Below are 15,076 nucleotides of genomic sequence, written 5' to 3' on the forward strand. Positions count from 1 at the left end.
TGTAAAGGCACTTGTCTACATCAACGGTGCTGAGGTCGAGAGGGTTGATAGTTTCAAGTTCCTGGGAGTGAACATTACCAACAGCCTGTCCTGGTCCAACCACATAGACGCTATAGCCAAGAAAGCTCACCAGTGCCTCTACTTCCTCAGGAGACTAAAGAAATTTCGCATGTCCCCTTTGACACTCACCAACTTTTATCAATGCACCATATAAAGCATTCTATCTGGATGCATCATGGCTTGGTATGGCAACTGCTCTGCCCAGGACCTCAAGAATCTACAGAGAGTTGTGGATACAGCCCAGTGCATCACGGAAACCAGCCTCCCCTCCATGGACTCTTGTCTATACCTCTTGCTGCCTTGGTGAAGTAGCCAGCATAATCAAAGACCCTACCCACCCGGGTCATTCTCTCTTCTCCCCTCTCCATAGGCAGAAGATACGGGAGCCTGAGGGCACATACCAACAGGCTCAAGGACAGGTTCTATCCCACTGTGATAAAGACTACTGAACGGTTCCCTTATATGTTGAGATGGACTCTTGACTTCACAATCTACCTTGTTGTGACCTTGCACCTTATTGTCTACCTGCAATGCACTACCTTGTAGCTGTGTTATAGTTTTTTTTAAAACTCGTACTACCTCAATGCACAGTGTACTAACTCAATGTATCTGCACTGTGTAATGAATTGGTCTGTACGAACTGTATGCAAGACAAGTTTTTCACTGTACTTCGGTACAAGTGACAATAATAAACCAATATCAATACTTTTATCCCCCACACAGATTCTGTGAGAGTGAATTCCGTTCTGTTTCTCAGATTTCAGGGTAGTGATTTGTGAATCCTGTAAGAGCACATTTCTGTAACCTGAATGGATGCAAAGCTGCAGATACTGCAAATCTGATGCAAAAATATTGTGCTGGAAACACTCAGCAGGTTGTATCATAGAACCATACAGCACAATACAGGCCCGTCGGCCCACCATGTTGTGCTGACCTTTAAACCACACCTAAAACTATCTAACCCCTTCCTCCCACATATCCCCCTATTTTAAATTCCTCCATATGCTTATCTAACAATCTCTTGAACTTGATCAGTGGATTAGGAACCAATAGGAGGGGTGCAAGGTTACCTCCTGAGGACAAATTCAGTACAATGATCTGTATATGCTGGAGTGAAGAAAATTATTCCAAACAAACACACGATTCTGAGGGGAATTGAGAGGATAAATGTTGAGAAGCTGTTTCCTTGTGACAGTTTGGAACTTGGGAACATAGTCCCATAAGAAAGGTGGAAAGCTGAGAGAGGATGTTAGCAGGTAAAGGGATGTCTACCAAGTGGGAGGCTTCTAAAGTTGAGATAAAAAGAGTTCAGGGTCAGCATGCCCTTCACTCCAACAGGAACAAGGCTGGCAGGATCAGAGAACTCTGGTTGATGAGGGATATCAAAGCTCTGATCAGGAAACAGGCGTGTCATATAGGCTGCTGGGATCAAGCAAGCCCCTTGGAGGACTACAAGACATGTAGGAATACAGTTGAGGAAATTAGGATGGTTAAAAACAGGGCATGAGATATCGCTGGCAGATAAGATAAAGGAGAATCCTGAAAGATTCAACAAGTACATTAAAAGCAAAAGGGTAACTAGGAAGAGAACAAGTCCTGTTAAGGTTCAGCATGGTCATCTGTGTGTGGAGCCACGGAAGATGGGCGAGGTCTTAAATTAATATTCCTCGTCTGTGTTTACTGTGAAGAAGGACGTGGAAGCTAGTGAGTCCAGAGAAGGGAACGATGACATCCTGAAACATACTGACATTACAAAAGAGATGGTGGCAGTCCTGAAGCACATAAAAGGTGGCTAAATCCAGGACTTGAGCAAGTGTATCCTGGGACATTGTGGGAAGCAAGGGAAGAAATTGCTGGGGCCCTGGCCAGGATTTTTGCATCTTCGTTAGTCATGGGTGAGGTACCAGAAGACTGGAGGGTGGCTAATGTTGTGCCTTTGTTTAAGAAGGGCTACAAGGACAAGCCAGGGAACATACCAGTGAGCCTTACAGTAACTTTCCCACCATAGATGTAAGGAATTGAGAGACAGGATTTATTTGCACTTGGAAAGGCAAAAACTGATTAGGTACAGTTAGCATGGCTTTGTGCATGGGAAATCATATCTCACAAATTTGATTGAGTTTATTTGAAGAAGTGATCAAGAGGATTGATGAGGGAAGGGTAGTAGATCTTGTCTACTTGGACTTTACCAAAACCTTTGAGAAGGTCCTATATGGTAGGATGGTCCAGAAGATTAGAATACTGGGGCACCCAGGATGAGCTATCCTGGTAGGAGGCAGAGGGTGGTAATGGAGGGCTGTGTCCAGTAGTGCACTGCAAGGATCTATGCTGGGGCCACTGTTGTTTGTCATACATATTAATGATTTGAATGAGAATGCAGGTGGCATGATTAATAAGTTTGCAGATGACACCAAAATTGGTGGTGTGATGATCAGTGAAGAGAGTTGTCTAAGGTTACAACAGGATCAACTGTGAAAATGAGTAACTTATGGCAGATGGAATTCGTGAAGTGATGCATTTTGCAAAGTTAAACCAGGATAGGACATGCACAGTGAACAGCCGGGCACTAGACAGTGTTGTTGAAGATCCGAGGGGTAGAAGTACATAATTCCCTCGAAGTGACAACACAGATAGTCAAGGTGGTAAAAAGGCGTATGGTGTGCTAGCCTTCATTGGTGATAACATTGAATACAGGAGTTATGGCATCATGTAACAGTTGGACAAAACATTGGTTAGACTGGAGTACTGTAGTGGTTGTGGTATAGTGTGGCTAGTAGACACACTGCAAGAAGGACGTGATTAAGCTAGAGGGTGCAGAAAAGATTTCACAAGGATGGTACCTGGACTGGAGGGCTTGAGTTATAAACAGAGATTAGATGGACTGGGACTGTTTTCCCTGGAACAAGAGAGGCCAAGGGGTGACCATAGAGGCTTATAAGATTATGAGGGGCATAGATAAGGTGGATGGTAGTGTTTTCCCAGGGTAGGGGAGTCTAAAAAACCAGAGGGCACAGGTTTAAGGAGAGAGGGGAAAGATTTAAAAAGGGATCTGAGGGGAAGATTATCCCCCCTCCCCCCGCCCCCCCCCCCCCCCCACCACACACAGAAGATGGTAGGTATATGGAACAAGCTGCCAGAGGAAGTTGCGGAGTTGGGTACAATTACAGTGTTTGAAGGACATTTGGACAGGTATATGGATAAGAAAGGTTTAGAGGGATACGGGCCAACTGTATAGGTTGGCATTTTGATCAGCATGGATGAACTGGGCCAAAGGGCCTGTTTTTGTGCTGTAGAATTCTGTGAATTTATGAGAAGGGGTGGCTGCATCAGACCTAGAATCATACTTAGGAAAAGCTTGTGGGTGGAGGAGTAAGGAGGTGCGCTGTGGTTGCTTGGCAAACTGGTAGCTTTGGCAAGTAGCTTGAGTGCAGTTTGTAAATGGCACGTTCAGGACTCATGGGGTGCCAATCAAATGAGCTATTTTTCCCTGAATGATTCAAGCTTCAAATATTATCGGAGCTGCACTCATCTAGTAAAATGGTCCTGGTGTGTGCCTTGTAGATCGATTGTGCCTGTTAAGGAGGTCATAAGAAACCCACTCTATGACTTGCTATTCTAGCCATGATTTTTAAGTGTCAGAGTCAGAACCCTCTTTGGCAAGCATCACAGCTTGTAAACACTTTCTGTAGCCAGCTAAGTCTTTCAATTCTTGTTTGGGGGATTTACGCTTATTCTTCCTTGCAAAAGGCTTCTAGTTCTGTGAGATTCTTGGGCTGTCTTGCATGCATTACTCTTTTGAGGTCTATCCACAGATTTTCGATGATGTTTAGGTCAGGGACCGTGAGGGCCATGGCAAAACCTTCAGCTTGTGCCTTGAGAGGTAGTCCATTGTGGATTTTGAGGTGTGTTTAGGATCATTATCCTGTTGTAGAAGCCATCCTCTTTTCATCTTCAGCTTTTTTTTTTAAACAGATGGTGTGATGTTTGCTTCCAGAATTTGATGGTATTTAACTGAATTCATTCTTCCCTCTACCAGTGAAATGTTGCCCATGCCACTGGCTGCAACACAAGCCCAAAGCATGATCGATCCACCCCCGTGCTTAACAGTTGGAGAGGTGTTCTTTTGATGAAATTCTACCCTCTTTTTTTTCTCCAAACATACCTTTGCTCATTGTGGTCAAAAAGTTCTATTTTAACTTCATCAGTCCACAGGACTTGTTTCCAAAACACATCAGGCTTGTTTAGATGTTCCTTTGCAAACTTCTGACATTGAATTTTGTGGTGAGGACGCAGGAAAGGTTTTCTTCAGGTGTCGCTGCACAGTAAAACAGTGCACCACCACTCCAGAGTCTGCTAAATCTTCCTGAAGGGCTTTTGCAGCCCAAGGGGGGGTTTTGATTTGCCTTTCTAGCAATCCTATGAGCAGTTCTCTTGGTAAGTTTTCTTGGTCTTCCAGACCTCAACTTGACCTCCACCATTCCTGTTAACTACCATTTCTTAATTACATTACGAACTGAGGAAACGGCTACCTGAAAACACTTTGCTATCTTCTTATGGCCTTCTCCTGCCTAGTGTGCATCATTTATTTTAATTTTCAGAGTGCTAGGAGCTGCTAGGAGGAGCCCATGGCTGCTGATTGTTAAGACAAGGTTTGAGGAGTCAGGGTATTTATAAAGCTTTGAAATTTGCATCACCTGGCCTTTCCTAACAATGACTGTGAACAAGCCATAGCCCTAACAAGCTAATGAAGGTCTGAGACCTTGCTAAAAGTTATCTGAATCATAGAATCATAGAACAGTACAACACAATACAGGCCTTTCAGCCCACCATGTTGCGCCAACCTTTAAACCTCACCTAAGACTATCTAACCCCTTCCTCCAACATATCCCCCTATTTTAAATTCCTCCATATGCTTATCCAGCAATCTCTTGAATTTGACCAACGTACCTGCCTCCACCACCACCCCAGGCAGTGCACTCCATGCACCAACCACTCTCTGAGTAAAAAAAAACTCCCTCTGATATCTCCCTTGAACTTCCCACCTATTACTTTAAAGCCATGCCCTCTTGTATTGAGCATTGGTGCCCTGGGAAAGAGGCACTGGCTGTCCACTCTATCTATTCCTCTCAATATTTTGTATACCTCTATCATTCCTCCTCTCATCCTCCTTCTCTCCAAAGAGTAAAGCCCTAGCTCCTTTAGTCTCTCCTCATAATCCATACTCTCTAATTCAGGCAGCATCCTGATAACTTTCCTCAGCACCCTTTCCAACGCTTCCACATCTTTCCTATAATGAGGTGACCAGAACTTGACACAGTACTCCAAGTGTGGTCTAACCAGAGGTTTGTAGACCTGCATCATTACCTCGCGGTTCTTAAACTCGATCCCATGACTTATGAAAGCTAACATCCCATAAGCTTTATTAACTACCCTATCCACCTGTGAGGCAACTTTCAAGGATCTGTGGATATGAACCCCCAGATCCCTCTGCTCCTCCACACTACCCAGAACCCTGCCATTAACTTTGTACTCTGCCTTGGAGTTTGTCCTTCTAAAGGGTACCACCTCACACTTCTCCGGATTGAACTCCATCTGCCACTTCTCAGCCCAGCTCTGCATCCTATCAATATCCCTCTGCAATTTTCAGCAGTCCTCCACACTATCCACAACATCACCAACCTTTGTGTCATCTGTAAACTTGCCAACCCACCCTTCTACCCCCTCATCCAAGTCATTAATAAATATCACGAAAAGTAGAGGTCCCAGAACCGATCCTTGTGGGACACCACCAGTCACAGCCCTCCAATATGAATGCACTCCCTCCACCACAACCCTCTGCTTTCTACAGGCAAGCAAATTCTGAATCCACACGGCCATGCCTCCCTGGATCCCATGCCCTCTGACTTCTGAAGAAGCCTACCATGTGGAACATTGTCAAATGCCTTACTAAAATCCATGTAGACCACATCTACTGCACTAGCCTCATCAATCTTCTTGGTCACCTCCTCAAAGAATCCTATCAGGCTTGTGAGACATGATCTGCCCTTCACAAAGCCATGCTGGCTGTCCCTGATCAGACCATGATTCTCTGAATGCCCATAGATCCCATCTTTAAGAATCCTTTCCAACAGCTTGCCCACCACAGATGCAAGGCTCACTGGTCTGTAATTCCCTGGACTAACCCCACTACCTTTTTTGAATAAGGGACAACATTTGCCACCCTCCAGTCGTCTGGTACCGTTCCCATGGACAACAAAGACTCAAAGATCCTAGCCAACGGTTCAGAAATCGCCTCCCTCACCTCATGAAGCAGCCTGGGGAATATTCCGTCAGGCCCCGGGGACTTATCTATCCTAATATTCTCTAACAGCTCCAACACATCCTCTCTCGATATCTACATGCCCCAGAACATTAACCTTACCAACACTGTCCTCAGCGTCATCAAGGCCCTTCTCCTTGGTGAATACTGAAGAGAAGTATTCATTGAGGACCTCACCCACTTCCACAGCTTCCAGGTACATCTTCCCATCTTTGTCTCTAATCGGTCCTACCTTTACTCTCGTCATCCTTCTGCTCTTCACATAAGTGAAAAAAGCCTTGGGATTTTCCTTAACCCTAATCGCCAAGGCCTTTTCATGTCCCCTTCTTGCTTTCCTCAGCCCCTTCTTAAGTTCCTTCCTTGCTACCCTATATTCCTCAAGACACCTATCTGATCCTTGCTTCCTAAACCTTATGTATGCTGCCTTCTTCCTCCTAAATAGTTGTTCCACCTCTCCTGTCACCCATAGTTCCTTCACCCTCTGCCTCACCGGGACAAATTTATCCCTAACATCCTGCAAGAGATCCCTGAACAACGACTACATCCCTATATTTCCCTTCAAAAATGTCATCCCAATTCACACTCGCAAGTTCTAGCCTTATAGCCTCATAATTTGCCCTTCCCCAATTAAACCTTCCTGTCCTCTTCGCTCCTACCCTTGTCCATGACAACGCTAAAGGTTAGGGAGCAGTGGTCACTGTCCCCCAAAAGCTCACCCACAGAGATCTGTCACCCGACCCGGTTCATTACCTAATATTAGATCTAATATGGCGTTCTCTCTCATCGGCCTGTCAACATACTGTGACAGGAATCCGTCCTGGACACACTTAAACTCTGCCCCGTCTGAACCTTTAGTACTAAGTAGGTGCCAATCAATATTTGGGGAGTTGAAGTCTCCCATGATAACAAGCCTGTTATTCTTGCACCTTTCCAAAATCTGCCTCCCAATCTGCTCCTCAGCATCCCTGCTGCTACCAGGGGGCCTATAGAATACTCCCAGTAGAGTAACTGCTTCTTTCTTGTTCCTAACTTCCACCCATACTGACTCTAGAGAGGATCCTTCTACATTATCCACCCTTTCTGCAGCTGTAATAGTATCCCTGACCAGTAACACCACCCCTCCGCCTCTTCTCTCCCCTTCCCTCTTAAAACACTGAAATTCAGGAATATTCAGTATCCATTCCTGCCCTAGTGACAGCCAAGTCTCTGCAAGAGCCACAATATCATAGCTCCATGTCATAGATCTGAGATCTCAAATCTCTTGGGGTGCCCAAACCTTTGCATGGTGCTCCTTTCCTTTTTTCACTCTAAAACTGTACAAAACAAAAATAATACACTAATCTTGCTTAAAATTTTGAAAAGAATGTTTCACCTTTAACTTTATGACTTTTGGAGATCAGTTCATCCTCTACTCACTTAACTATTCACAGTAACAGAAATTTTGACCATGGGTGCCAAAACTCTTGCATGCCACTGTAGGTCTGCACATAGCATGCAGCTTCCAATGTTTAACTACACCATGTCGGCATCTCATTTTTACGAACACTCTGGTGTTGCTCCAATTTCCTGGTTTGATGGAAACAAAAGAGCAAGCCAAAGGGTATGCCACAAGCTCACAGATTGTTAAAAAATAAAGTTGCTACTGCTGATAGCTCACAGGATCGCATGAATGAGCAGTTGATTTGTTGGAACAGTTTTTAATCTGTAGCAATGCCACAAAACATGATAAAGGATGTAGTCAATGGAAGGACTTCATTGTTTTCCAGTGTTTCCAATGAAAGCAATCCAATGTTTTCATAAACACTGTACAGTGGCAACTTCTACCAACACTATCACGAAGAGATGAAGCAACAAGATCACTGATTAGGTCACATAGAGTAATCTCTTACTGTATGTTCATTTATCTTGACTTGTCTCAGATCCAATCTTGTTGCCACCTCATTCAGGATTTTCTGTTACTGCTTTACCAGTGATGGCGTTTCTGAGCTAATTTGATGGACATTGAAGTCTCTCATCCAAATTACATTCTCTGCCCTTGCTACTCTGTGGTTCTTCGAAATGGCATTCAACATAGAGTAGTACTTAGTCATCAAACGGAGGGTGGTACACAGATATCAATAGACACTCTTTGACCAGCATTAATCTAAAGTCCTGTAGCTTCAAGGGTTTCGAGATGAGGATGCCCAGCTCCAGTCTCTGCCAGGACAAAACATACTCAGGATTATGACACTGGAGTACAGGGCATTGTTTCTCTACCAACTTGGATATGAATGTAGAAGTTATGATTAACAAGTCTGCCAATGACATGAAAATTGTTGGCAAGGAACATTGTTCAAGGCTAAAGCAGAAGAGACAGACATAAGAGGCTGCAAGTACTGGAATGTGGAGCAAAAGACAAACTGCTCAAGGAACTCAGTGGGTCAGGCAGCATCTGTGGAGGGAAATGAACTGTCGATCCACCAATCCACCTGCCAGCCTCTAGTGGTATTTCCACTCTTATCTTCTCCATCTGTCTATCACCCCTCTTCACTTAGATCCACCTACTGCTTGCCAGCTCTCGCCCTACATGTTCCCTTCACACCTTTATACTGGCCATCTCCATTCTCCTCTTTCAGTTCAGATAAAGGGTCTCGACATTCACTGTCCATTTCCCTTTACAGATGCTGCCTGACCCACTGAGTTCCTCCAGTAGTTTTTTTTTTCCACAACAGGATATAGATCAGAAGGAAAGTTGGTCAGAGCTTTGTCAGATGGAATTTAATCCTGACAACTAAGAGGTGATGCATTTTGGGAAATCAAGAATGAGTAGGACATCTACAGTAAATGGTAGGACACTATGTTGATGAACAGAGACACCTTGGAGTTCATGTCCATAGTTCCCTGAAAGTGGCAACACAGGTGCATGGCATGGTAAAGGTGGCATAGGGCATATTTGCCTTCATAGGTCAGGGCATAGCATATAAAATTCAGGACATCATGTTGCAACTTTACAAAACACTGATTTGAAGTGGGAGGGAGGAGTTTTAAGGGGGATCCTAGGGGTAAATTCCACCCCCCACAGAGTGATTTTCTATCTGGAACTTGCTACCAGAGGAAGTGATGGAATCAGATACAATTATTACATTTAAGAGGCATTTAGAAAGACACATAAAAAGTATACAGTCTTAATGAAGGTAAATAAGATTAGTATAGGTGGGCAAAAGATCAGCATGAACATGGCGTACAACTCTATGACAATTTGTTTAGTCCTAGAGAACAGGTGAAAAGCTAAATGCCACCAAAAATACAGAGCTTGTGTCCACTCAGCTTGTGCTGGGTCACAATGAGCGACAGCAGTTCCCTCACACTGCACCTCCAGCAGACCAAATACTATCCAGCAAAAACAAACTAGAGTTGTCACATAAAGGTCATGGATGTGTGTCCAGATAGTGTGAACACAACCACAGCTTCAGGAACAGATGGTCACAAAAATAATTTCACCGGACACAGCTAGTTAAAAAGAGATAAAGGGATGGATAAGGAACAGCTGAGTTTGTTATTAAACCCCCTATTCCCAGCCTTGCACCTGGTGACTCATGGATATTAAACCTTGTTTGTTTTGTGTGTATATACACACCTTAAATCCCTGATTGAAAAAAGAAAACAGGATTTTAAAGCTTTAATTTTAAATTTAATTTGCCTGTAATTAAATACCCTGTCAAAATCTTAAATGAGAAATTTGATGGAAACTACCACATTTATTTTGAAGCAAAACTGGTGAATAACAAATGAAATTATTTGAATCCTGTCAGGTGCCCTGTAGTTTCAATCCCTATGAGCTATTTTGCAAATATGCCATATGCTGTTCTATGTAACAGCAAAAAACATTAAACTCGTCACAGGAACACAAGTTTCTTGCAAACCATTTACTGCTTAAATAATACAACCGTTTAAAAGAGTAATAAAATATTCATTTCATTAAAACTGGAGAAGGGCAGAGGCCAGCAGCATGGGGCTAGCTGTTTGCAGGCCAGGATATCAGAGGAGCACTTCAACTGATTTAAAATGTTGGGCAACTGGAGTATACGGCTTTTTGGTTTGATAAAATGGTAAATTTGACGATGTTCAAATCAGGTATAATATACTCATTCAAGCTTCTAACAATATCCAGAAGAAAACATTTCCTCACCATACATTGTAACACTGAAATAAACTGTCAGGATACTCGGGCTGAAAAGGATGCTGACTCTCCACAGATCCAAACCACCAGGCATCGTCTATTATACTGCGAAATCTGTCTCCTGGTAAATCAGTAACAGAAAAATATAAATATCCCTTAGAAAGTACTTCATTAATAGCAATTATAACCTAACATCCACATGAATTTTCATTAATTCTCTTTTCCATTATTTTAAATTAACCAATGGTAGAACAATTAAAATCAGGCATGCATAAGTAGCCAGAATTGAAGGATCACAGATATCTTGAATTGTAGGATAAAGAAAGTTACAAAATAGAAAGTGCAGTGAAGACAGGAGTGAGGCCATGAAGACAGCTGAAAATAAAAGTGAAAAATTTAAAAGTGAGATTTTGCTTAATCAGGGCCGTGTAAGTCAACAGTCACAGATGTGATGGATGAACTGAATTATTCCCTGCCATGGCACTGAAGGCTACAAGTGCTGGAAAATGGGATTAGTATAGATAGGTACTTGATAACTGGCATGGGCATGGTGGGTCAAAAGGGCCCATTTCCATGCTGTAGAATACTTCGACTCTTTTATTATGTCAAATGGCTGTGTCTGCAAAGTCAAAAATTAATGTGTTGCACATATTATGCTGATCCAGGGTAGATCTTCATCTATCTGAAGGGTCAATAGATCCTCATTATCTCTTCAAAAAATGTCATTATTGAGAAATGTCTGAGAAACCTTTAAAAATCCATGCCGACTTTGAATTTCAACATGATTTATACCATCCCTCAACTTTTTCCCCAAATTATATGCTCACTAGCTGCTACACTGACCAACCTCTAATATTTCAATGTATGCATTTCCCTTTTTGTTTTAAAAAGGGAAAACAATCCTTAAACAATAAACCTACAAGAAATAATAAACAGAGTAAATATTAATATTTCACGCACTTCCTCTACTTTGTTCACTTTTGCAAGGGCAAGCTCAAAGTATTCATTTTTAAGATATCTTTTATTAGTCACATGTACTGTTCATCGAAACACACAGTGAAATACATCTTTTGCGTAGAGTGTTCTGGGGGCACCACGTCTTCTACTTCCACATTTAAATTAAACCTGTCTCGAGAGGGCCTTACTCATTCCTTTATTATTCTCTTGCTCTTTTTATACTTACAAGATAGGTTTTGAATTTTTCTCAGTTTGTACATCCTTCAATAGTCTTCACCACTTCCTTTTTAATGTCACCCCCTGCACTTTCAACACTCATCTAGCCTTTGAACGGTGCCTGTCACAAGCTTCCTTTTTTTTTGCATTTTACCTGAAGGAACCAGTTTCTTCCAAAAATCAGGGGTTTTAATTCAATGGAGATTCCAGAATTTTTCTGGAGGGCATCTGTACCATTTCAGCTAGGCAAACATTTGATTGCTTCGTTTAACAGACTTTATTAAATTGTTTTTATGGAGATTTTTAAAGTAAAAGACTGAACTTATATTGAGAGCTCATCTTAAAGATGTATAACCGTAGTGTCTTTCCTAACATCAGAGAGATTAAGAGCTCAAGTGTGCAGGTCAGATGCTTCCTGGAACCTATTGTACAAAACAAATTTAGTATCCTCAGATATGCCTTGGAAAGTTGTGAATTACCAGACCAAACCTGGTTACCTCCTTTCATCAGTCCACTCCTGCCCTCCACCTTCCCTCAGTGCTAAAATTAGACATCACCAGTGGATGAACATTGTTATTCTACCAAGACCCATGATCCTCCTTTTTTTTCTTTAAAGTTTGGTTGTCTAATCTTTCTATGCTCCTAAAATTCAAATTCTAGAATGCTCACACTTCACTCGTTCCTAAAGTTTGGGTTTATAATTATCTTCACCCACAGCTGAATGGAAGTCCTACAATTTTCCAGAATGGTACATAAAAGCCATTCAGTTATGTAAATGTTTGATTGCTTAGTATAACAAAAATATACTAAATTATTTTGTTTTGGGAGGTAACGGAAGTAGAAGAACAAATTTCTACTGAGCTTATTTTAAAGACTTTACTCTAGTGCAGTAACATTAAGGATCAGACACTAACACTAGTTAATAGCAGTTATGATCCTTCTTTGCAATTTACTGTCTTGATTAGGAAATTGGCAGTTGTGGGATTCAATATGCACCACAAACAGATCACTTAACAATAAATGAAATTTGCACTACATAGCTTCGAAGTGAGTAACACTAACCTGTTCTTTCCCCATGGCATAAATAGTACTATTATTCAAAAGTGCCAACATACTTTCTTCTAACCATACCAAAGATGGCATCTTCCTCATCTTTAAGACATGAGATTATTCAACTTTACACTGGTTCTTATAAAGGCATCAATACCCACTTCCCATATTGGAAAAAGTAGTATATTGTTGAAGAAAAAGTTGTTTTCAAATGAAAGGTTCTGGCCAATATTGAACAACTGATTAAATGAAAGTTTGTTTTTGCTGGCTACCCCAAAATGAAGAAAAACTCAACTCACCAACTTTCCAGTTTCTCTTTTTAGCTTCATCATATAATTGCCGCAACACTAAAAAGTCAATGACGTCTGGCATATCATGGTACCTGAAAAAAAAACATGTAGAGGGTCAATGCAACTAGATATTTAAAAGTTAACAGCAATATATTTTACATTTATTTTATAAAAGATCATAATTGAATCCAAGAATATATATTCTTATATCCAACAATATTGAAGAGAGAAATTGAATGGGTGCAGCGCAACTGTCCACATGTGAAAAAAAGCATGTTAATGGATGCGATGGGAGGTGAGGACCTTGATACAATCGCTATTACTAAAGAGGTACTGCTGAGCAAACAAGTGGGCCCAAAGGTAAATGAGTCCCCTGGTCCTGATGGAATGCATCCCAGGGTACTGAAATAAACAGTGGAAGTTATAGTAGAGGCACTTGTGATAATTTACCAAAATTCTCTGGATAGGTCCCAGCAGATTGGAAGACAGCAAATGTCATGCCACTGTTTAAAAAAGAATGTAGGCAAAAGGCAAGTAACTATAGGCCAGTTAGCTTAACGTCTGTAGTTGGGAAAATCCTTGAAACTATCATTAAGGAAGGAATTGCAAGACATCTGGATAGAAATAGCTCCATCAGGCAGATGCAGCATGGATTCAGGAAGGGCAAATCCTATTTGACAAACTTACCACACTTCTTTGAGGATATAATAAGCACAATGGATAGAATGGAACAGGTGAATGTTGTACACTTGTATTTCCAGAAGGCGTTCGATAAGGTGCCACATAAAAGACTGATCCATAAGATAAGGATGCATGGAGTTGGGGGTAATGTATTAGCATGGATAGAGGATTGGTTAACCAATAGAAGGCAGAGAGTTGGAATAAATGGGTGTTTCTCTGGTTAGCAATCAGTGGTGAGCGGGGTATTGCGGGGGTCAGTGCTGGGCCTGCAACTGTTCACGATATACATGAACAATTTAGAAGAGGGAACTGAGTGTAGCACAAGTTTGCTGATGACACTAAATTGAGTGGAAAAGCAAATTGTGCAGAGGATGCAGAGAGATGTAGACAGGTTAAGTGAGTAGGCAAGGGTCTGGCCCACTGTGGAGGCGTTGGAGAGGGTGCAGAGGAGATTTACCAGGATGCTGCCTGGATTAGAGTGTATGGAATATGAGGAGAGGCTTAAGGTGCTAGGGCTTTATTCACTGGAAAGGAGGAGGATGAGAGGAGACATGATAGAGGTATATAAAATATTGAGAGGAATAGATAGAGCAGACAGCCAGTGCCTCCTTCCCAGGGCACCAATGCTCAAGACGAGAGAGCATGGCTTTAAGGTTATGGGTGGGAGGTTCATGGGAGATGTCAGGGGGAGGTTTTTCACCCAGAGAGTGGTTGGTGCATGGAATGCACTACCTGGGGTGGTGGTGGAGGCAGATACATTGGACAGGTTCAAGAGTTTGTTGGATAGGCACATGGAGGAATGTGAGATAGAGGGATATGCAGGAGGAAAGGGTTAGATAGTGTGAGGGTGGTTTGATGGACGGCACAACATGGTGGGCCGAAGGGCCTGTTTTGTGCTGTATGGTTCTATGGTTCAGATGGAGTACAATGTTGGTAAATGCAAGGTCATCCACTTTGGAAGGAAAAATAGAAGATCAGATTATTATTTAAATGCTGAAAGATTGCAGCATGCTATTGTGCAATGAATCCCAGAAGGTTGGATTGCAGGTACAATAGGTTATCAAGGGAAATGGAATGTTGACCTTCATTGCTAGAGGGATTACATTTAAGAGCAGGGAGGTCATGCTGAAACCGTACAGGGTACTGGTGAGGCTGCACCTGGAGTACTGCGTGCAGTTCTGGTCTCCTTACTTGAGGAATGATATACTGGCTTTGGAGGCGGTTCACCAGGTTGATTCCAGAGATGAGGGGGCTAGCCTATGAGGAGAGATTGAGTCACCTGGAACTATACTTGCTGGAATTCAAAAGAATGAGAGGCGATCTTATAGAAACATATAAAATTAT

At 42.2% G+C, this 15,076-nt stretch overlaps 1 protein-coding gene across 4 annotated transcripts in view; it reads right to left on the reverse strand.

Annotated features, from left to right (window-relative positions):
• Positions 1-15,076, reverse strand: part of brwd3 (bromodomain and WD repeat domain containing 3) — a 134,454-nt gene that overhangs the window by 36,042 nt on the left and 83,336 nt on the right. For all 4 annotated transcript variants that reach the window (XM_052021145.1, XM_052021144.1, XM_052021146.1 and 1 more), the window contains exons 27-28: positions 13,061-13,143; positions 10,548-10,659 (exon numbers count right to left, since the gene is read on the reverse strand). In XM_052021145.1, coding sequence (XP_051877105.1) covers positions 10,548-10,659; positions 13,061-13,143 — 195 coding nt within the window. The remainder of the gene's footprint in view (positions 1-10,547; positions 10,660-13,060; positions 13,144-15,076) is intronic.

The sequence above is a fragment of the Pristis pectinata genome, chromosome 8 (assembly GCF_009764475.1).
Source record: "Pristis pectinata isolate sPriPec2 chromosome 8, sPriPec2.1.pri, whole genome shotgun sequence".
Taxonomy (NCBI): domain Eukaryota; kingdom Metazoa; phylum Chordata; class Chondrichthyes; order Rhinopristiformes; family Pristidae; genus Pristis; species Pristis pectinata.